At 39.4% G+C, this 24,851-nt stretch overlaps 1 protein-coding gene across 2 annotated transcripts in view; it reads left to right on the forward strand.

Annotated features, from left to right (window-relative positions):
* The window catches only part of ODAD2 (outer dynein arm docking complex subunit 2), a 228,434-nt gene that overhangs the window by 81,519 nt on the left and 122,064 nt on the right, over positions 1-24,851 (forward strand). For both annotated transcript variants that reach the window (XM_067030599.1, XM_067030598.1), the window contains exons 17-18: positions 20,746-20,934; positions 22,083-22,304. In XM_067030599.1, coding sequence (XP_066886700.1) covers positions 20,746-20,934; positions 22,083-22,304 — 411 coding nt within the window. The remainder of the gene's footprint in view (positions 1-20,745; positions 20,935-22,082; positions 22,305-24,851) is intronic.

A 24,851-nucleotide genomic window follows, 5' to 3' on the forward strand; every position in this document is an offset into this window, starting at 1 on the left:
TGAGCTTCATGACAGTACATGAATATAATAAAATTAAAAGTTAATAATGATTAAACTCAATCTCCAGGCATGTCAAATAATGTCATTAATTCAACATTTGTTTAGCACTAACTGTTTGCCAGACCCTGTGCAGGTGCTCATTACATTCTGTATGCCCCTTTTTTTGCATCTTAACATAAATGCATGATATTTATGCAATTAAGCTTCTAGTGTTAAAAAAAGAGTGAGGTTAAATGAAGCAAAACTTCCATCATTTGAGCCTTTCTAGAATGTTCCTTCACATAGGGAGAGAAAATAAAGTTACCTATGACCTATTGGTAGAAACTTGAGCACAGTTCCCTAGGGATGTGTTTTATAATTGACATTGTGTCCTAGGTTAACAGGCAGTGTTTTCTCTTCCTTGGTGGTAAATATAAAATACTAGCACATTTTACAATCAACTGCCTTTTTGATAAGCTAAAGTAATATAGGTAAAGATACTTATAAATGTCTGTATGCATTGAGGTTATGTATGCTTGGGACTCCTTTAGGGTCTCACGTGTCTTATATTACATCACTATCCAAAACGGAACCCACTTGGTTATATTCAGGTTAGCATCCTGAATGAGCTAACCTCATCCTCATGCTTGAGCATCCTCAAGAATATATTTTGTATATTCTACTGTTTTAGGTAAATTTAAATTGTTTTCAAATAAGAGTATATGTCCTATGGGAGAGTAGAGGCAGGAGACATTTTTGGAATATGCTGGGCATCCAGCTTGCAGTAAAACAACAGAACCAGAAAAGATCTTGCCGGATATTTTGGCCCATTCTTCCCTCTCCCCCCTCCCTCCCGCTCTCTGCTTCAGGTAAGTTAAAGACTCAGCTTTCTAGGGAAGATTTCCTTTTATTTTATAAGAAAGCATTTCCACACTTTTCATGTAAATGCTTTTGCAAGTCACTTTAGAATTATTAGCTTATGACTTATAGGAGTTGGCATCATTTAGAAGTAAAGCACGTCTTTGGATGGCTGGCACTGACAGTAATGCTGCAGAAACCAGCCACTGTCAGTGACAGCTAGGGGCTGTGCCAGTCTGAGCACGCTCTGTGTGTGTCCATGTGGAATGGACGTGGTGAGGTGTCAACTGTTCGAGACAGATGTTACCCATTTTTTATACTGTTAGCAGCATACACATTAGAACACATTTTCAGATCTGTTAAGAAAATAAGATGTGGAAATTACTTGTATTGGATGGATTGCCTCTTTTCTTGCTGGGAAATATTTAACGCTACCTATCAGTGAATGAGTGAGACAGCAAAGTATTTCAGTAATGAATTGTGGAATAACTGTGACGAAGAGTCACAAAGTAAGTTGGCATTGTGTTTGCGTTGTCATTAGATGTACTGAACAAATGGACGGTGGGATTTTTGTAGTAAGAAATACTGACTCTTTTACCAGGAGGCCAGTGTCTCAACTAGAAAACTTAAAATTTTCCTTCGTTCTGGAGAAAGTCAGTATATTATAGTTTTTGAAATGTACTAAGTGAAAAAGAAATGTTTTGCCTGCTTGATAATTATCTGTCCATTACTTATATGATTCGAAAATCAGGGTGTGAAATGTAAGTCTGTTTTATGGTCTTATATTAAACCTGAAAGAATATTTAAGATAGGAAATAAGCATCTTCAGTTTAAAAACTACTCAGTATTCTTCAGTCTATCAAGAAACTAAACAACAGAGGCTGAAGTAAAACTGAAGTAATTACAAAAAATTCACTGCATATTTTTCTAAGTAGCTTTATTTAAAAGGTTTTATTTAAGGCTTAAGGAAAGTTTGTTGTTGTTTTCCTGTGAAGATTACTAAAAAGGACAGAGATCCTAAGATGTGACATCTGTAGTGATGTTATTTGGTAAAATTCATGAGCTGCAAGTCTGGCTGCAGATGAAGAGCTGCTTTGTAAAAAGTGTGAGAGATTTGTAAATGGAAGTGAAAAGCTTCTCCTTTCCAGCTGAATGATCAAACACATTTTTGGAGGAAAACAGTGGTTGAACAGGTGTTCAGTATTATGAACTTGTGATGTAAAGAATGCAACAACTGAATCTGGCAAAGATCCACGTAGTAAATTCTTTGTTCTTAAGAACCAAAATTTCCTGCTGCAGAAAATCAACTCACATTTGTGCTCCATGAAAAATAAGATATTGAAAAATTACAGAATTCACATAAAGAATGTATAATTGTGTTACATCACTTACTTTCAAGCTTTTTGCCAGCATTTATAAGAATCATGTTTCTTTCTTAAAATATCACTGCATTTTTAATATTTTTGTGAATGCTGTAAGATAGTATTTAATCCCATTTCTTCTCATTAATGACTTTTTAAAGTTTTTAAGAAAAAAGTAGAAGTTTACATATATTTAATTGACCTTTTTATAAGAAGTGATTCACATAATTCATATTAATTTGTAATCACCACTTCCTTATGAATTAGATGGGAAACAGGTATTTTATTTTAGAATAAATACCCTGTATAATAAGTCAGCTGTAGCATTAGGAAGAAAACTCAATCTGTCTTCCAAGTCAGTAATATATCCATGAGATCGCTTGGCCTTGTAACCTTCTTAAATCTAATTTTGCTACTTGTTTAGAAAATAATGTCTGGTTGTGAATTTTGATCTCAGAGGGGAAAAAAAATCTCTAGTAATTTCAAAACCAGCAACCTGAGGATCTGCCCCAAACAGAGAAGTCAATTAAAAGATGTATGAGAGGGCTTCCCTGGTGGCGCAGTGGTTGAGAATCTGCCTGCCAATGCAGGGGACACGGGTTCGAGCCCTGGTCTGGGAAGATCCCATATGCCGCGGAGCAGCTGGGCCCGTGAGCCACAATTACTGAGCCTGCGCGTCTGGAGCCTGTGCTCCGCAACAAGAGAGAGAGAGGCCCGCGCACCACAATGAAGAGTGACCCCCGCTCGCCACAACTAGAGAAAGCCCTCGCACAGAAAAAAGACCCAACACAGGCCATAAATAAATAAATAAATAAATAAATAAATAAATTTAAAGCAGGGTGGGAAACAGGAGAAAAGCATCAAGTAGGATTTATAGGAAATGAAACTTGGTAATAAAAGTTAAAAAAGAAAAAAAGAAGATGTATGAGAATGATCCCCCAAAAGAGACAAGGAAAAAGTTAATTTCTGTGAGGCTGAAATACAAGCTTGGGCAAGTTTAGCTTCCTGACTACAGGTGTGACAGAACACAGCTGATCAAACCAGGCAGGAATTTGACATCACACTCTGTTTAATTTCAGCGGCCCAATGAGCCATGCCCACTCTGGAAGCCAGAGAAAACCTGGAAAAGGAACGTGTAGGGCTGTAACTTCATACTTAGAAGACTGCCATGGACACGGCTTAGGAGCTTGGATTTGGTCACGTTTGGGCCAAAGAATGTATAGCTGTCCACGGTGTGCCAAAAAGGCTGCATAGGGCTTCCCTGGTGGCGCAGTGGTTGGGCTTCCCTGGTGGTGCAGTGGTTGAGAATCCCCCTGCCGATGCAGGGTATACGGGTTCGTGCCCCGGTCTGGGAAGATCCCACAGGCCGCGGAGCGGCTGGCCCCGAGAGCCATGGCCGCTGAGCCTGCGTGTCCAGAGCCTGTGCTCCGCAACAGGAGAGGCCACAGCAGTGAGGGGCTCGCGTACTGAAAAAAAAAAAAAAAAAACTACAAAGGCTGCATAAGTTTTTCAAACATTGAAAACCTGTTTAAAATGTAATCCGTGTTTGGCAGCCCACCTATTTGGGGTCGGCTATCATTTTTAATACGTCACCAAATAGTTCAAAGTAGGCTCCTCATCTGGCCCCCAGTTTCTAAACTCCTATGAGCGAAAGTGAACTATATTGCAGGTAGTTTTTCTGTGTGCGGATTTTCGTGTGGGAACTTGAAGGCCCAGATAAAAGTGAGGGCGTGACAAGGTTGTCTTCAGTATCTATGGGTCACGTTGGTTGCTTTCACCTGGATCCCCTTCTGTCCTGCTTCTGTTTCCCATTCCATGCTTCTCAGCCCCAAAGGGGGCTACAGTGGAGGTTGCTAGTTTCGGAAGGGGTAGATCGACAAAGGTATAATATACAAAATGGCAAGTAATGACTAAAAGGTATGGCTTGTTCTAAACAGGAGTGCCACCAATAAGCTGCTCAGGAAACCGTGTAACCATTTTATTTGGAAGTACAGTTTATCGGTTTCCAGTTACTTTATTAAACTAATAATCTCATCCATTGAGTTAATCGTATCATTATCTCCACCTCAGCCAAGAACTCCCGGGACCACACACTGCACTCGATCACCATCAGAAACTGTGTCATCTCACAGTTCATGGGTTTGGACCACAGTTTCTGATGCAACGTTATGTCCCTCTTTCTCTCTGGGCACAGAGCTTTGTTTGTTTGTTTTGTTTTGTTTTTAATTTTTCTAAATTGAGGTAGAGTTGTTTACAGTGTAAGTTTCAGGTGTACAGCACAGTGATTCACAATTTTTAAAGTTATATTCTATTTATAGTTGTTATAAAATATTGGCTGTATTCCCTGGAAGCAGGCACACTTGTCTTGTTCCTGATCTTAGAGAGAAACGTTCAGTCTTTCACCATGGAGTATGATCTCAGCTGTGGGTTTTTCCTACTTGGCCTTTATTATGTTGAGATCATTTTCTTCTATTCCTAGTTTGTTGAGCTTGTTTTTTTAATCATATGAGGATGTTGAATTTTGTCAAATACTTTTTCTGCATCAATTGATGTGCTCTTATGGGTTTAACCTTTATTCTGTTAATGCAGGGTAGTATACTGATTTTCTTGTATTGAACCACCTATACTTTCTAGGAATAAATTGCACTTTGTCATGATGTGTAATCCTACTGAATCTGGTTTGCTACTGTTTTGTTGAGGACTGCAGTGTTCATTTTTTATACTGTCCTTATTTGGCTTTGGTATCAGAGTAATGCTAGCCTCATACACTGCATTTGGGAGTGTTATCTCCTCTTCAATTCTTTGGAAGAGTTTGAGGATTGTTGTTAATTTTTATTTAAATGTTCAGGAGAATTCACCAGTGAAACCATCCAGTCCTGGGCTTTTCTTTGTTGGAAGGTTTTTGATTACTGATTCAGTTTCCTTACTTATAACTTATATAGATCTGTTCATATTTTCTGTTTCTTCATGGTCCAGTCTTGGTAGGTTATGTGTTTCTAGAAATTTATCCATTTCTTCTAGGTTATCCAATTTGTTGGCATACAACTGTTGATAGTATTCTCTTACAGTCCTTTTTATTTCTCTAAATTGTTATGTCCCTTCTTTCATTTTGGATTTGAGTTGAGTCTTCTCTTTTTTTCATCATTAATCTAGCTAAGGATTTGTCAGTTTTGTTTTGAATAGCCAACTCTTGGTTTCATTGATTTTTCTATTTTTTTCTTTAGGAAATAGAGTGATGTCTTCTTTAACCCAATAGTTATTTACAAGTGTATTGCTTAATTATCACATATTTGTGTATTTTCCAGTTTTCCTTCTGTTGTTGATTTCTATTTTCATTCAGTCATTGTGTTCAGGAAAGGTACTTTGTATGATTTCAATCTTTTTTTTTTTTAAGTTAGACTGATTTTGTGGCCTAAAATATAGTCTTCCTGGAGAATGTTCTATGCACACTTGAGAAAAATGTATATTCTGCTGTCGTTGGGTAAAGTGTTTTATATATGTCTGTTAGATCCAATTGGTCTATAGTGTTGTTTAATTCCTCTATTTCGTTATTGATCTTCTGTCTGATTGTCCTATCCATGATTGAAAATGGGGTATTGAAGTATCCCACTCTTGTTTTTAAGGAGCTGTTTCTTCCTTCAGTTCTGTCAATGTTTGCTTCATATATTTTGGGATTTATACAGATGTTTATAATTATTGTATTATATCTAGTTGAATTGACCCTCTTATCATTATACATCCTTCTTTCTCTTTTTAAATAGTTTTTGACCTTTCATGGAATATCTTCCCATAGTTTTACTTTCAATCTATGTGTGTCCTTAGACCTACAGTGAATCTCTTATAGATATCATACTGGATCTTTTTTTAAAAGTCCATTCAGCCATCTGTGTATTTTGATTGGGGAGTTTAATCCATTTATATTTAGAGTAATTACTGATAGGGAAACACTTACTTTTGCTATTTTAATATTTGTTTTCTGTATGTTTTGTGGCTTTTTCCCCACATTTCATTCATTAATGCCTTCCTTTGTGTTTAGTTGATTTTTTTGTAGTGCCACATTTTTATTCCCTTCTCCTTTCCTTCTGTGCATATTCTATAGATATTTTCTTTGTGGTTACCATGGGGATTACATATAGTATCCTCAAGTTATGACAGTTTGCCTTAAATTGATACTAACAACTTCAGTTGCATGCAGGCACTCTACTTCTTTACAATTCCGCTTTCCCACTCCCCCTTGATGTTCCCAATGCCACAAATTACATCTTTACATGTTGTGTACCCAATAACATAGATTTATAACTATTTTTATGAATTTGTCTTTTAAATCTTATAGAAAATAAAAAGTAGAATTACAAACCAAATTACTATAACACTGCTATTTGTATTTTTCTATTTACGTTTATCAGGGGTCTCTTTAAGTTTATCCTAAAGTATATTGAACCTCTTGGGTTTGTATATCCATGTATTTACTCAAATTTGGAATGTTTTCAGCCATTATTTGTTCAAATAATCTCTCTGCCCCTTTCTCTCTCTCTCTCTCTCTCTCTCTCTCTCTTTTTTTTTTCTCCTTACATTTAGTAATTTCAAATGTCCTGTCTTCAGGTTTACTGATTCTTTCTTCTGCCTATTTGAGTCTGTTATTTTATACCTCTAGTTAATTTTTCAATTCAGTTATTATATTTTTCAGTGCTACAATTTGTATTTGGTTCTTTAAAAAAATTCTATCTTTTTGCTGATATTCTCATATTATTTCTATATAATTTTCCTTATTTTCTTTAATTCTTTGTGTATTTCTTGAGCATTTTGAGCATACTTAAGATAGATGTTTTACAGTCTTTGCCTGATACATCTGTAAGTCTGATACATTTGTTTCTTCAGGGTTGGTTTCTGGAGATTTACTTTGTTCCTTTGAGTGAGCCATGTTTTCCTTTTTCTTGGTGTATCTTGTGGGTTTTTTGTTGAAACTTGGGCATTTGAAAAAACAGCCACTAGTCGTTTCAGATTGGCTTGGAAGACCTTCATTAGTCATTCTTGTCATTCCTATTGGAATTACCTAGGGTAAAGGTGTAAGGTCTTCTCAGATCTTTTCTGGGCATGTGTTTTATCTGGGCCAGTGTGTCTGTCTACTTAAAATTTCCCCCATATTCATAGCTGCTTTTAAATGTCTTAATTTCCCAAAGAGTCTCACCCCAGCTTTTTCTTGGGGCCTTAAATGTTCTATTTTATTCCTCTTCTTATAACTTCTTGCCCTGAGGTGTCTGTGAGTCTACAGTCCCCCTGCAGTTTTCACACCCCACAATGAGTACCATTGTCTTCCACAGCTTCTGCCACCTGAGGTCCAGCATATGCCACAATTTCGCATCTAAGTTCTTAGTCACATGAGACAGGGACCAGTCTCTCAGGTAGCTCATCCACAGGCCAGAGTGTTGCAAGTTGTTTCTACTCCTCTTATTCTGGTCAAGGGAGGGGACTGGGAATTGGCCCGCTTCCTCCTTACCTGTAGCATTGCCAGGAAGGGGATGGGACATGGGCAAGTAAAAATGCCAGGAAATTTCCTGAAGTTCTGAATGTGACTTTATCTTGGTTCAGTGTTTGTTTATTTACTATAGATCTCTGAATTGGTTTTCAGAGCTCCTATAAAGTTACTTTAGCCAGTCTGTTAGTTGTTTATTTAATGTTTCCATGGGGGAACAAGTGTCTGGTGCTTCTAAGTCCACCGTCTTGGAAATGTTTCCATGCTTTCTGATGAGAAGTCAGATACTGGTATTAATGAAGTTCCCTTGTACATGATAGCTATGTACAACTTTCAAGTGTAGCCTGCAACTTTCAAGATTCTCTCTTTGTCTTTTAACAGTTTAATTATAATGTGTCTAGGTGTGTATCTGAGTTTATTATACTTGGAATTCCTTAAGATACTTGAATATATAGGTTAAAATTTTTTTCTCAAATTTGTGAAGCTTTTGCCATTATTTCTTCAAATATTCTTTCTGTCCCTTTCTCTTCTTCCAGATCTCTCATATACAAAGGTTGGTATGCTTGATGGTATCATATAGGTCTCTGAGAATGTGTTTATTTTTCTTCATTTTTTGTTTGACTCCTCAAACTAGATAATCTGAACTGACCTATCTTCAAATTCACCAAGTCTCTTTTCTGCCCGCCCACATCTGATGTTGGGCCCATATAGTAAATTTCCCATTTCAGTTATTGAACATTTCAACTCCAGAATTTCTAATTGACTTTTTTTAATAAGCTAAATCTCTTTATTAATGTTCTCTACTTCTTGAGACATTGTTCTCAAACTTTAATTGTTTAGGCATGGTTTACTTTAGTTCCTTGTACATATTTATAATAGCTGATTTAAAGTCTTTATCTAATAAGTCCAACATGGTACAGGCTTCCTTACAGTCAGATTTTATTGACTGCTTTCTTTCCCTGGGGCATACTTTGTGGCATACTTTTCTCTTTTTTTGTATGTCTTATAACTTTTTATTGGAAACCTTATATTTAAAATAATATAATTTAGAAACTCTGGAAATCAGATTCCCCCCTTTTCAGGGGTTTTATTCTTGCTGTTTGTTGTTGTTTTTGCTATTGTTTGTTATTGACTTTCTTGGACTAATTCTGTAATATCTGTGTTCCTTCTCAGTGTGACCACTGAGGTTTCTTCTCAGTTAGCTCATTGGACAACTACTGAGTTGATAGAGGTTTTCTCAAACACTTTGCATCATTGGATTTCTTACCGTTTGGTGTGGGGCCCTGTGTACATTCTATGGCAGACATTGAACACTAGCAGCTCACACATCTATCTTACCCTTCACTTCTCATGTAGGGCCTCACGGTCAGGTCTTTTCTGAGCACGTGCATATCCCTACACTTGCTTGTGGCATTTTAAAGTCTCAGGAATATGGTGGAGTTTTCAAATCCCTCTATAGACCTCACATTTCCAAGATTTTCCTTTTAATTTTTTTTGTGTGTGTCCAACCTTTTGTTTGTCCCAACTGACACTGCCATCTTAAACAGCTTTTATGTTCAATAATTGCCACTGATTTTGTTTTTAAGACACACCCTGAGGATAGGACTTTCCTCATTAAATGAGTCCCGAGGTAAAGACAAGCCTTTGGAGCTTTTCCTAAAAGTTGCCATTCAGGTCAAATAGTGACCATTCTTTTGTAATGAGGCTTTTGGGGGAGCTCCAGATCCATCCTTCCCCCTCATTTGGCTGCCAGGCTGCAGGTTTTTCACAGATACCATGGTTTCCAGGCCACTGGTTTTCAAGGCTACTGCAGCGCTGGGGAGAGGAAGGTGGGAAAGTTACGATGCCACAAAGCTCACTGTTCTTACTGAAGTTCAGCTGTTTTTCTTGAATAAACACCCCTTGTTACAAGCCTTTCATTAAATTCAAGAGTTCCAAAAATGTTGATTTTGCCATATTTTGCCAGTGTACTCGCTGTTGCTATAGACGATCGGATCCTTACCCTCCCATTCCACAAGCACTTGGGCATTTAAGTTAATCATTTTTGCACTGATGCTATGATTTTGGAAGTAGTAGCAACACAATTTGATAATTATCCAGATTGGTTATTCTCCAGTCTAGATACACATCATCTTCAGAGCTTTAAAAAAAATATCCTCATGCAAGAGTCTTAATCCTTGTTCTGTATATTGAGATTGAGGCCTTGGCCTACATATTTCTAAAAAATAACCACAGGTGGTTATGATGTGAAACCAAGGCTGAGAACCACTGATCTAGATATTATTTATTTTGAATCCCACAACGTAAAATAGTACCTTACATTTCTGAGGTTCCACACGGATATCTCAGGAGGTAAGAAGTCTGCCAGTCTCTATTCTAGTCAGACCACATCTGGAGCTGTGTTAAACTCGGTGTGTTCTCAGAGAAACTTTGATAAATGAGAGGGAAGGCCGATGAAAACCATTTACTATGAAAATTAGTTAAAGGTACACACAGAAAATGAGGGAGACCAGGTAGCTGGCTTCAAATGTTAGAAGAACATTCATGAAAATGAGGATTAGTTGCAGGTAGTATAATGTTCATTATGAGTTAAAGAGATTCATCTGATGAACTGGGAAGCTAATCACATATTTATAGAAAAATATGATGTAACAGACCCAACAAGTAAACTTTTGGAAAAGAACCTCTTCATAAATTAGAGACTCCCTGTTTTTTGTAGTTTTTTTTTTTTGAAGTGTAGTATTTCATACAGTTAATTATTTTTAGTCAAGATTATGGTTTCAAGTATTATTCTTAGCCTGATCTACACAACTCACTGATTGGATCTTAACCAGAAACTGGTTTACCCATCTTAATCTGTGGGTTATTGACTACAAGTGGGAAAATTCTAAATATATATATGCATATGTATATGTACACATTTACATGCAATAGGTACTTTATGATAATATGTCTTATATTTGTTTAGCACCTTGTACTTACAGACTTCTTTCAAATACATCATTGGCTAGGAAGGTCACTTAATTACCTCCATAAGCCTCTGAATACACAATGGTGCTTCACTAATTAGACCTCCTCATTAACAGAATATGGCATCTTAAGCAGAATCAACACAGGACATAGTAAGATCGAAAAGTCACAGCTGACCGTGATCTTTTTAGTGTGTGTGTGTGTGTGTGTGTGTGTGTGTGTGTGTGTGTGTGTGTGTGTGTGTGTGTGTGTGTGTGTGGTACGCGGGCCTCTCACTGTTGTGGCCTCTCCCGTTGCGGAGCACAGGCTCCGGACGCGCAGGCTCAGTGGCCATGGCTCACGGGCCCAGCCGCTCCGCGGCACGTGGGATCCTCCCGGACCGGGGCACGAATCCGTGACCCCTTCATCGGCAGGCGGATTCTCAACCACTGCGCCACCAGGGAAGCCTGACCGTGATCTTTTTAAAAATTATCTTAAATTAGGCTAAGAAGTAGAAAAAAATCAGAACCATTAAATTTTTAAAAAATTTATCTCGTGAATTAATTGGATAAAGCCACCTTCAATGTTTAATACATTTTCTGCTACATAAATCTAGACTGTGAGCCACCATGTCATTTATGTCACTGGAAATTAATTTATTGTTCCTTCAGTTCAGAAGGAAAGGAATAATCAGCGATGTTCTACTTTTGATTTTTGAAGAACTACATTTGAAAGTGTAAAGTAATTCTAGATCAGATATATAAATATATTTAAGCTGTAGGACTTGTTAACTACTAGGAACAGAACAAGGATCTTGTTGTGATAGAGCCACACAAACTGTCTGTTCTCCTTGAGTATATAGAGGTATATTTAGAATTTGAAAAGCAATTTATTGAATATACCTTTAGGACAAGGTCTGCCTGTTCAGTTTTGGTTTCTCTGACATGCTATTCTAATGTGAATGTAGCATTTTTGAAATTTTTTATATGCAATGTACTCTTTCAAATATTATATTATGCATTGTATATGCTCTATATGGCACAGAGCAGTGTTTTTATAGCCCTTCTGGTCAAAAATTTTTGTCTTAAGTCATGTTACACTTGTCGTGCATGTGCTTTAAAGTTGCATTCTGTGTACAGCACCTCCTCAGAAAGCTGCTGGTTCTTTTTTGCTGGAGACAAGAGAGGGCGTTTCAAGCCTGTTATTTTACCTGCTCTGTGCCAAACATCCGGGTTCCTGTTTTATTCATTAATCCCTAAATAATAATCTCTCCAGTATTTTCCTATTAGTTGAATTTTAACCAAAAATATTTTGCTACTTTATATTTTCATCACATTTGTGTATTTGACTTAATTTTGTTTAATTTGAACTTGACACCTTTTCGTACTTATTCAACCATTCAAGCTTTACTTTGATAGCAGCATGAAAGTGTTTCATATTCTCTTTTTCAATTATGGTTTTTGTTTGTCTTGGGAAATGTCATTGGCAAAAGAGCTTCATCTCTTTTGGAATTAACTCTCTAAATTGGGAAGCTTCTTCTGACTGTTTATAAACTAACTGTAATGTGACAGCTTCAACTGTTGGCACTTCCAAGTCCAAGCACACAGTGTGTAGTGAAAAGACACTAAATGAGAAGTCAGTAGATATAAAGTTGCTTTTTGGCTTTGTCACTCATTGTGCATGAACCTTTAGCCTTCCTATCTATAAAATGAGGATGTCATGACTTCTTAAGGCAGAGCTGTGAGCATCAGATGAGATCATGTATGCAGGAGTCCTTTGTAAACTGCAAAAGAATCAGGCTGTTGTTATTGTATTACTATTAGTTATTTATTTATTTTTATTTAAGTATGGTTGATTTACAATGTTATGTTAATTACTGCTGCACAGTAAAGTGATTCAGATATATATATATATATATATATTCTTTTTGTTATATTCTTTTCCATTGTGGTTTATCTCAGGATATTGCATACAGTTCCCTGTGCTCTACAGTAGGACCTTGTTGTTGATCCATTCTCTATATACAAGCTCACATCTACTAACCCCATCCTACCACTCCATCCTTCCCCCAACCTCTTCGCCCTGGCAACCACCAGTCTGTTCTCTATGTCCGTGATTCTGTTTTTGTTTCGTAGATAAGTTCATTTGTGTCATATTTTAGATTCCACATATAAGTGATATCATATGGTATTTGTCTATCTTTTTTTACTATTACAATTATTACTATTATCATTATTATTATTAAAGATTTTTCCATTACAGGTAAGTATTTGAATTGTCTATAACCCATATTGTACCAGTGGTGAAGTGGGCAAAGACTAGTTATTAAGACACATGAGAAGGTGGGAAATGTGGTGGATTTCCCAGCTGCTTAGCATTTAGTGACAAGCAAGTCTTGGTGGAGGAATTACTTTTTCCAGCCTCAAATATACTGTCTTCCTTTCCAGAGAAACTATGTGAGGCAAGAAGTCATGTGTCTAAAATCTTTAAAGCTAAAAAGGAAAAAAAAAAGTCTCACCTTCAAAACAAATAAACAAACTTTGGAGGGGCCTGTAGGCTTTAGTGTAACACTTCACTGTCCCACAGATTATAAACGTTAGGGGACCTTGGTGAGCCGCGCCCACGACCTCGCTGACACCGGCTCGCTGGGTCTCCTACCACGCGCCTCAGGAAGTTCTTGGATCAGAGGCAGATGCGATCACTCTCGTTATTCTTCCCCCTGCCGCCCCAGTGCTGTGGCTCATGGGATCCACTGACAAAACAGTGAGAGAACCAGGAAGTCACTAGAATGGGAGGCTAAGTGATCTGATCCATTTACACTCCGTCTCAGAGAGCTAACGCTCTTTTCTTTTTAGTGCTTGTGATTGTGGTTAAATATCTTAAAGTTATAGTCCCCTTATTCCCTTTATTTTTTCATAATTCAACAAACATTTATTGAAAGTCCTCTGAGTGACAGACACCAGACAGCATCCCAAGTGAGTGTCAAAGAACAAGACCAGTTGTCTCTGCTCTTGAAGAACTCACACGGTAATGGGGAGAGGACCCGTGAGAAAACCATTACAGTATTGATGAAAAGAAACCAGCTACAGATGCCTTTGGTTTTCAGTAGCCAAACTGGATTTTAGGACGAGGTGACTCAACAGCTCAACAGTGTCTTCAAGGACCAGGCTCTTGTCCTCTTTCTGGTCTGCCATTCCCAGTGTCGTCATAAATAGGGAAACTTTTCCAGAAGATTTCTGAGTTGTCATCTCAGAAGTCATTAGCCACAACTGGGCCATATCTAGGCCACCCCTAAGCAAATCATTGGCGAGGGAAAGGAGACTTCCAGGGCAGGCTTAGGCCTCTGGGGTTAGAGACACTCTCTCCCGATGCTTGTCTGTGAGAATCAGACAACCAAACAAAATCAAGACTTGGCTGATTCATTTTGCTGTGCAGTAGAAGCTAACACAACATTGTAAAGCAACTGTACTCCAATAAAAATTAGTTAAAAATAAAAACTAAAACTGATTACAAACTCTATCTAAAATATAGTTGTTTGATTTGATTTTATCTTTATTAAAATTTTATTATATGTGAAAATATAGTCATATATTTATTAAATAACATATAAAAAGAATATATTTTTTAAAAAGACTTTGCAAACACGAGAGGATGAGGAAATGAGTTTTTGGACAAAACCAGCGACAAGAATATGGAAGGCAAGGGGTGACCAACACTGAGAAGGGGAGTGGGGGAATTTTCATGGAGGAGCTGTTATTTCAGCTGCTATTAAAGATGAGTCAGAGTTTTCAGAGCTGAGTGGGAGTTTGTAGTTTGGTAGGGCTAAACTCCAGGTAAAGAAAATAACTTGGTCAAAGATATAAAAGAACATGGTACTTCGGGAACAGCAATAATCCTAGAGGCCAGAGTATAGCTTATGCAAAAGAGTATGGGAAAGAAGAGGTTGGGAAAATACGTGAATGTCATTTAGACCTGATCCTGAAGGAAATGAAGCCAGTAAAGGATTTTAAGAAATCTGCTGTCCCTTTGTCAACGTCTTTCTAGTGTTTTTGGAGGTCTGATACTCATTCCCAAGTAGGTGCCTCAGGAAGGGCCTGTGTTAGAATCACTCCCTGAAGTCATCCATGTTTATAACAGTTTTATCCTTGAAGGTCATTGGGCTTCAAACTTTTGGAAGTTAGAACCTTGCTTCACATTTTCTCTTGAGTAGCTCACATGTGTTACTCTCTTTTCCTCTGCATAAACCATTGCTGTTGGAAAGTCTAAGGATAATAGCTTATTATTTTCTTTAGAAGTGGCTTGGTCCTTTTGCCTGGAAGACCAAAGAATCTTTTTCTTTTTTATTACTGTCCGGCAGTTGTACTAGTATTTGTCTTTATGTTAGCCAATTCTGGGCCAGTTTTCCATGGTATATTGAGTGACCTTTCAATATATTCTCAGGTTTTATTTATTTCAGGAGAGAGTTTTCCTGAATTAACAGTTTTTAAAATTTTGCTCTCTTGTATTGCTTTGTTTCCTTCTTGGGGGCTCTTACTGTACGTATGTTAGATCTTCTCTGTCAATTTTGTTCTCTTGAAGTTTTTGTTAGCTCTTTTCCCATCATTTTGGATTTTTCACATCTTCTGTTTATTTAAAGATATTTCCCATTTTGTTTATTCATTCTTGTGTTACTTCTAGTTTACTCTTTATTTCCAAAATGAATTTTTATTTTATTTCTAACTTTTTATGGATCTTTAAAAATGGGTTTTTACTGAGCACCTAATTTGTGAGCTTTAATAATGCTAATCATACTTTCTATGATTTTCTCTTTTTTTTTCATTTTTTTCTTGTAGTAACTCCAAATGGAAATTGACTGTGGTCTTTTTTTTTTTTTTTTTTTTTTTTGCGGTACGCGGGCCTCTCACTGTCGTGGCCTCTCCCGTTGCGGAGCACAGGCTCCGGACGCGCAGGCTCAGCGGCCACGGCTCACGGGCCCAGCCGCTCCGCGGCACGTGGGATCTTCCCGGGCCGGGGCACGAACCCGGGTCCTCTGCATCGGCAGTCGGACTCTCAACCACCGCGCCACCAGGGAAGCCCGACTGTGGTCTTTTTATATTGTGCATTTTTTTTTTTTTTTTTTTTTTTTTGCGGTATGCGGACCTCTCACTGTTGTGGCCTCTCCCGTTGCGGAGCACAGGCTCCGGACGCGCAGGCCCAGCAGCCATGGCTCACGGGCTTAGTTGCTCCGCGGCACGTGGGATCTTCCCGGACCAGGGCACGAACCCGTGTCTCCTGCATCGGCAGGCGGATTCTCAACCACTGCGCCACCAGGGAAGCCCGACTGTGGTCTTTTTATATTGTGCATTTTTAATTGAAATGAGTTTTCATGGTCTTTTAGGAGAGAGATGTGGGCCAGGGTAGCATTTTAAATTTCATGGTTCTTAAGATGTCATTTCTGCTATTTTCACAGTGATCGAGAGTAGGTTCAGACTCCTGTGCTATCTTGCCCTCTTTTTATCTGGACTTTCTCTTCTCTTCTTCCTGTTATCCTTGCCTTGCTCAATTAGGATGCAACCCCAGTAGTTTCTCCTCAGTGCTGGCTTTGTCCTGTGAGAGGGCTTCAGTTTTAAGAATTCATGGGACTCAGACCTATAGAACATTCTAGCACCATCATACCTGTGTGTCCTTTTAGTCTTACCCATCCATCAGAGCCTGAAAAGTCAGCTCCCAGCTTCTGTTGCTGTTCCTGAGCTTTCCAATGAGACCTAATGGCAATTTGGTTTCTCTTTGCTTTTCCCCTGTGGATTTCAGAGTTTCTTAGAGCATGTGGGCTTTGTAGCACTTGGTAACTTGTCCTGATCAGCTTGTATTAGGGGGTTGGTGTAAATATCTAGTCGCTGAATATTGTTGTATGTGTTGTCCCTTTTTTGTTTTGCTATAATACTTGCTCTGTTTCCATAGGGAGATTCAAAAACTGTGCCCACCGTCGTCTTTCAGGAATTCCTCCAGTTTTTTCTCAAGAAAAAAGCTGTTAGATAATTACACAATTGATACATTTATTAGAGTAGTGATGCATGTAACATCACTTAGAAAAGGTGGGCACGTCTGGATTCAAATCCCACTCCTCCCACTCGTCTGTTTTTCACGTATTAATTCATTTCTCTGAGGTTTTTCTCACCTGTAAGGTGGAAATACTACTGCAACCACCACTACCAAGTACTGCCTCAAAGAGTAATTTGGATTAAATTAAGTTGGATGTTTGACCAGAGGTTAATAAATTCACATTTATAATCTTTTGATTTGATTGCATCCTAAAGCACAGAAGTGTAATAAGGTGACAATGTAGAAAGATAATTTCTTTGGTATTACTTAAAAACCTTTATTGTAGAATTTTAGAAAGAAATGGCAATTAAATATTTGCAAAATAATTTTATCGATACATCAGAATTAGGAAGCGTGTCTTAATTATCAGAAATCAGATTTAAATTTGACATTGAGAACAAGCCCATCAATATTGCTGATACCATCTCACCTAGCAATCAGGAGAGGCAACATGTTGTGGACAAAGACGCTTTGCCCTTAAAATTAGGAAGAACCTGACTTAGGCCCTTCCTTCATCATTTCCTAGAAGCTTAGTTTGGTTTGTTATACCCTCAGTGAAAGTTTTCCTTCCATAGCTACAAGTTTGCATGTAATCAAATTCAATAAATGTTAACTGAGCGTGTACTCACTGCTAAAAACTGGCTTAGGCACTGGACCGAAAACACTGAGCTAGACAGACAGAGTCCTTGCCCTCCTGGAACTTACAGTTCAAGGTCAAAGGTAAACAGATAAGCTAATACTGCATAGAGTATTATAAACAGAGAAGAGGGACTTCCCTGGTGGCGCAGTGGTTGAGAATCCGCCTGCCAATGCAGGGGACGCGGGTTCGTGCCCTGGTCCGGGAAGATCCCACATGCTGCGGAGCAGCTAGGCCTGTGCGCCACAACTACTGAGCCTGCGCTCTAGAGCCCGTGAGCCACAACTACTGAGCCTGTGTGGTGCAACTACTGAAGCCCACGCGCCTAGGGCCCGTGCTTCTCTATGCGAGAAGCCACCACAGTGAGAGGCCCGGGCACCCCAGCAAAGGGTGGCCCCTGCTCGCCACAACTAGAGAAAGCCCACACGCAGCAACTAAGACCCAAAAATAAATAATAAATAAAATAAATAAATTTCAGAGAATAACCAGGTATTATAGGAGGAGCGGCTTAACTCAGACTTGAGGTTCAGGAAAGGCTTCCCGAAGAAAATGGCACATCAGCTAGTAGCAGAGGATGTGTTGGAATCCCCAACCAATAGGAAAGCAGACAAAAGGGCACGTGCAAAGGCGTGGAGACACGCAGGCGGCACATCTGAGGACGTGAAACAAAGGACTAATGCATAAGCAGTGCTTCCAATACTGGTTGAAGTTCAGACTCACCAGGAGAGTTTTTAAAGAATCAGATTTTTTTTTTTATAGGCCCCAGCCCAGACTTGCTGAACTACGTTCTCAGAGAACATTTCAAGATTCTGGTTGTTAGCTCCTCTGGGGAGCCACTGGCTTGGGGTTTGTGTGGGGCTGGGGAAGGGGGCTCAAGCTAGGGAGGGCGAGGCAGGGAACCCAGGGGTGCACCGGGAAGGGCTGTAAAGCATGTGTGGAGTTGGGATTTTATCCTAAGGGTGGGGGAGCTGTGGAAGGACTGGGGAGGAATGGGAATGAGGAGATCAGATTCATGACTTACAAGGTTCACGTAGTTCTCTAAGGCATGGCCCCTGCCGTCCTGAGTGATACAATCTAGTTTATGAGGTTCAACATCTTTTTTGTTGTTGTTGTTTTGCGGTACGCGGGCCCCTCAGTGTTTTGGCCTCTCCCGTTGCGGAGCACAGGCTCCGGACGCGCAGGCCCAGCGGCCACGGCTCACGGGCCCAGCTGCTCCGCGGCACGTGGGATCCTCTCGGACCGGGGCTCGAACCCGCGTCCCCTGCGTCGGCAGGCGGACTCTCAACCACTGCGCCACCGGGGAAGCCCGGTTCAACATCTTTGAACCTCAGTTTTTAAAATCAAAAATGGAAAAACAGTATTTACTTTGCATGGTTATTTGGAGGTTTCACTGAGATAATTTATGCACAAAGTGCCTGACATATATATAATTGGTACTCAAAAGATGTGAATTTCTATTATTTGAGAAAACCATGGAGCCAGATAGTTGGTGGACATCACGCAGCCGCTGTCCGACACCAGGGGAGGTGCGGGTTCTGCTTCGCCATCTGTCTCCAGGTTCCTCTGACGAGTTCCTTGCCTCTGCTCACACGGCCCGACCGGGACAGAAAGCCGCTCGCTCTCACTCACTTCCTCAGTTACGGTCTTTTCGCTGATGACTTCCAAGTCTCTACCTCTAGCCTGGCGTTCGCTGCGGAGCCCCAGGCCCTCAAAGCCAACCGACTCCTTAAGTGGATCCCTCCATTAAATGTCTCGTGGGGACTTTTTCTGTTACCTAACGCCACCCTTTCCCACACCAAGAAAACAAAACCAAACCCCGCTTTCCGGCGTTATCAGCACCACTAGGTCAAGTCAGAAACATGGGCATTGAATCACTCGTCCTTATCTTCTGCAGTTAATCCTCCCAAGTCCACACCCTTCTCTCCAGGCTGGAGCATCACCTCCTCCAAACCTCCACCACCTGTTACCTGAACTTGTGAAACAGCCTGAGTTCCCAACGCCATTCTTTGCCCCAACCCTGCAGTCTTGAGGGGTCTTCCATGAGGCAGAATGGAGAAAGTCGCCTCTCCTGCTTCGCCACACACAGTTAATCAGCCTCTTCAGCGGCTTTTCAGTGCCCCCGAGGCGGGTCTTCTGGTCTCCCCTTCTCCCTCTCCTTTGTTACACTCTAACCATCCTGACCTAGAAAAAAAAATTACCGTGTCTCCCACTCTCGGCTCCTCACCCAGAATCCCCTTCACACCGGATAACTCCTCACCCCTGAGGTCTCAGCGGGCAAACATCACGGTGGAGGGGCGCCCCTTGAGTCTCTACACCAGCCAGGAGTCCCTTGTCACACGTACTTGTAGTGTCTTTCCCTCTTCTCCATTAACGCTGCTCGGTCGACCTGTAGCTTCCAATGCCTGCCGTCCCCACTGGGCTGTAGCGGCCTGGCGGCTGAAGTCAGTGCACAGTCAGTGCATATCACAGGCAGTGCAGTGTTCACGGAGTCTATCCGGGGAGTCACCTACTTGCTCACATTTTTTGTGCCCCCCAAGCCAGCACTCGGGCACTTTCTCAGTCATTCTTGGACACGCACAGAAAAGGAAAATTTTAAGTTGCCCGACGCACTCACTCTCAGCGGAGGATGAGCAAAAAGCTGATGCTCTGCCCTCGTGTCTCAGCCCTTGGACCATCAACAAGCCTCCGTTGTGCAGTCTGCTTAGTGCCACGTCTTCCACATTTTCGTGTTTTTTGTTGGTTTCACTGTTGAAAATGGCCCCCATGCATAGCACTGAAGTGCAGTCTAGTGCTCCTAAGTGCAAGAAAGCTGCGGTGTGCCTTATGGAGAAAATACACGTGCTAGATAAGCTTCATTCAGGCGTGAGTTATAGTGTGTTGTCTGTGGGTTCAACGTTCATGAATTGACGTGTATGAAATGAGATGTCTTTAAGCAGAAGCACACATAAAACAAGGTTATATTTTGATCAGTTCATGACAGTGTGACCAGAGGCTTGCAGGAAGCCAATCCTGTATCTCCCCTAGTAGCAATGGTTCAGTATTAGCTAATTCTGTTTCTGTGATGATTCAATGGAACATCACTGCTGCGATAATAAGACTCAATGTGTTTTGTTAACTTCTATATCCCCAGTACTTATCACAGTGACTCTCAGGTAATAGTTGTTCAATACACATCTGTGGAAACGGAACTGTCTCTGTGTATGTGTTATACATACAAACATACATACATGTATGTATGTGTATGTGTGTATAACATAACATGTAAATATTTATATAACATATAAATAAACTGAATGTTTTTCACACCGAAGGTATACCTCACAGCCTTATCATTACTTTGTGCTTTAAAAAAAAATGCTAAACATAGGTTTATTTTTGATATCATCTTTATTTTTATTGTTATCTAGGATGCTGGAGAGATGGTTCGTTCCTTTGTTGGTGGTTTGGAGCTTGTTGTCAATTTACTGAAATCAGATAATAAAGAAGTTTTGGCGAGTGTATGTGCTGCTATTACCAATATAGCAAAAGATCAAGAAAATTTAGCTGTTCTCACAGATCATGGAGTTGTCCCTTTATTGTCCAAACTAGCAAATACAGTAAGTAATGTATCTTTTTATTTCAAAATGCATATTGTCATAAGGTATCACGGTGTAGTAGCAAAAACGATGAGCTTAAAATCCAGAGACCTGGATTCAAGTTTAATATCTGTCACTTGAGAGGTATGAGATTTTAGTGAATTTATTTTAGTTTCTCTGAGACTAATAAATGTGAAAGTATATTTCAAACTGAAATCATCACCATCGTCATTATCACGAGCCTTAAGATAATTGTTCATGCCAAATTTAGAAGTTAAATGCTCCTCTCTCAGCTTAGCAAGCTTGGGTCGCTGGCATTCTTGAGCTAGAAGATTTTGGCAATTGCTGTATTGTTTACCCAGAGTTGTGCCAGATAGAACAAGCAGCCTTGAGAGATAATGACTTCACCATGACCAGAGGTATTTGAGCATAGCTTGAACTTGGCAGAAAAGTCGTGGAGCAGAAATTCAATGATTGGAAGCCTGCTTGGTCTAGAAGACTTTTGGGCCAGTCTAATACTAAATTCCTGAGACTATCTGCCAGCTTCAGTTAAGGACACCAAGTTGTGACCTGAATCAAGAGAACAGTACAATGAATAGACAGAAAATTATAGTGTTATTCAGTTGTATTAGACCTAGATGAGGTAATTACATCCAAAAAGAAGTATGTGGTCTGCATAAAAAATACAGAAAGGAAAATGGCAGACTCGAAACCTGTCCTCGTTTGCTGCACTGTCTTCTCCCTCTTGGGAACCAAGGTGTATTCCTGATGTGGAAGTATTCGTAAGGTGAAGAAGTAGAATTGATCCACTTCCCCCAGTTATCTGGCAGGCTCCCTTCAGAGTGTCCAGTATTCCTTAGTTGTTTTTATTACTCGGCCACTCGCTGATCGGTAGCTCTGTGTTGTGAGTAGACTTACTCAGAAGGAAATTGAGCCTCGAGCAAATAACTAATGCCAGACACCTGGTCACCTTTCCCTGCACGCACTCCACTCAGTTCATAAAAAGAAAATGCAGGATTGAACCTTGATGCACTGGTGACCCACCAGATTACTAGTTCCCATCAAGACACCACCTGAGCAGCCAGTGGGTAATAATCACCTAGAGCATATAAAGCATCACAGGGTCATTATGATATGCACGTATACCGTAACCTGTTCTCCTTGTGCAGACTGATGATAAACTGAGACGTCACCTAGCAGAAGCCATTTCACGTTGCTGTACGTGGGGCGGAAACAGAGTGGCCTTCGGCAAGCACAAGGCAGTGGCCCCGTTAGTGCAGTACCTGAAGTCAAATGACACCAGCATGCACAGAGCAACAGCCCAAGCCTTGTACCAGCTCTCAGAAGATGCCGATAACTGCATCACCATGCACGAGAATGGCACAGTGAAGGTACTGTTGACCACCTCTGTGGTTTAGTTCAAGTTATGTCAATGTAGGTTGGAAAGAAACTTAAGTGATGTTAGGGTTTTACCGAAAGGGGTATTTGAACACACAAAACCGCCCACTTGTTGCATCATGGCTGCAGATGGGCCGTGTGTTATCATTATCATGATTTGTGCTGCAGAAAAGTTGCATGGAGACAGAATTTTTCTAGATTGAAAACTATAAAATGTACTCAGTTAAATAAGTACAAGTTTCATAATCTGAATTGGATTAAAGAAAATGTATAGTGCATGAATAATCAGTGGTATTCATAATTCTGTTTAATATTTTATTTACTTAGCACTTAAATAATAAAATATAGGCACCAACTGCACAGCAAAGGAGCTGACAAACAGCAACTAGACAGTCTTGCCAATCTTAACCATAAGCAAAGAACGAATTCAAAGACATGTTGTTTTAAAAAACTGTGCATTGAATTTTCTTTGCCTTTAACTAATATCCAGGTGGGAGAGTTTCTGCACGTAGACTTTGATATATCTATACATTGGAAACCACCTAGAGCTTATTCTGAGTGGCATATTTTGATGACAACAGATAGAAAAATACTTGAGTAGTGAACAGCTTACAAGTATTAGGAAAAATTGATTTCAAATTCTAGCTCTCTTCTATGGCTTGTTTCCTTGTACAATGTAATTTTACTGTCTGTTACCTCAGTTTGGAGCCTATGACAGCCAGCTGCATTTACATTTTGAAATGTATACCCACAGTTAGCTTGATCTTTTAGATAAAAGCTAATAAAATCTTAAGTTAATCATAACTTGTCAAACTTATACATGCTGAATATGAAACATCTTTGGAGGAATAAGACTCTTAGAATGCCAGTTGGTAATTTTTTGAGGCCATTATTTTAATTTATCCTTTCAACCTATTATAGCTGAAGAATACGATGTTAATTTTTCTGAAATTAAACCCAATTTACATTTAAATGTGTCAACTTTTCCATTATAAATCCATTTTTACAGCACATAAGTTAGGCCGTATTAATTTTTTCAAGCAAAAAACTGGCATAAAAAGCACCTTTTAAACTAAGCACTAATTTTTTAAAGTTAATTATAAAAAATATACTGGAATGTTTACTTCAAGTTACTAAAGAATGGTAAAAATGCCATCACTTTTATATGATTGTGTTCACACTTCAAAAAAGAAGATTTTCTAATTTAAAATTATACATTCTGTTATTGAACAAGGACAATCTGATATGCACAACCTAAAGACTTTTAAAGAAATGAAGCTATAAACTTAAGTAGCCTGATAAAGTGTCTGACATAACATGCTTAGACAATTGTCAGTTTAAGAGCAGAATTTCTAGACTACTCAGAAAGTTTTCAAATTTAATAGGTTTACGTGTTACCATTCAGTTGACATATATGCCAGGTATATATGCAACTCTCAATTATTTCTCCTAATGCAAGTCAGTAGGCAATCCAAAATCATTTATGAATTGTATTCTGCTATGAAAAATGTTGAAACTGTGTTCACCCACACAGCTTATATAAATAAAAAAATAAAGCAATAAAAATGATTAGGGTGAGGGGACAGGATAGAGAAAAACAGAGAAAGTTGGGTTTGTTGCCCTTGAGACCCTTTCCGGGTCATCTAAGGGTATGTTGAGGGCCTCTCTGTCTTGCCCATCTGCATTCCTGACTACCTGCTATTTCTACTGGAGGATAAGTGTAAAGAACCGATTCTTGTAAGTTTACTGTAGGCTACTCCGTCACGAACAGAGGCTGACCTCATGGTGGGCTCTCCCTCAGGCAGCTGTCGGGGAAGCATAAGGACCTGTGTCCCTTCTTTGGTTTTGAGGTAAAAAATGTGGATGTAGTGTGGTGGGTGTTGGTAAATCCAGTGTGGTTTGATAGTTGCTTGGATATGGGGAATAAAGGAAAGTGTTGAGTCAAAAATTACTCCAGACTTCAGGCTAGGTGAAGAGGAAGATTCCATTAGCCAAGACAATGCAAGAAATTATGTAGCGCATCAGGGTGATTAAGGCCCCTGCAGTGAATGTGTCACGTTGTGTAACTGTAACTTTCTGACTTCAAATGCATATGAGCTTTATCCACTCTTTTGGCAAATCCCTGACTGTTTTTGTTCCTAAATGCTACAGCACCTCTCTAGTCAAATGCTTAGTCGGCCCTTCATATTGGTGGGTTCCACATCTGCGGATTCAACTAACCACAGATCGAAAATATTCAGAAAAAAAAAATTCCAGCAAGTTCCAAAAAGCAAAACTGGAATTTGCCACATGTGCTGGCAACTATTTACATATCATTTACATTGTATTTACAACTATTTACATAGCATTCACATTGTATTTACAGCTATTTACATAGCATTTACATTGTATTCAGTATTATAAATAATCCAGAGATGATTTAAAGACATACAAATGGCCAACAGGCACATGAAAAGATGCTCAACATCATTAGTCATCAGAGAAATGCAAATCAAAACCACCTCACACCTGTCAGAATGGCTATTATCAAAAAGACCACA

This window comes from Kogia breviceps, chromosome 3, assembly GCF_026419965.1.
Source record: "Kogia breviceps isolate mKogBre1 chromosome 3, mKogBre1 haplotype 1, whole genome shotgun sequence".
NCBI classification, from domain to species: domain Eukaryota; kingdom Metazoa; phylum Chordata; class Mammalia; order Artiodactyla; family Physeteridae; genus Kogia; species Kogia breviceps.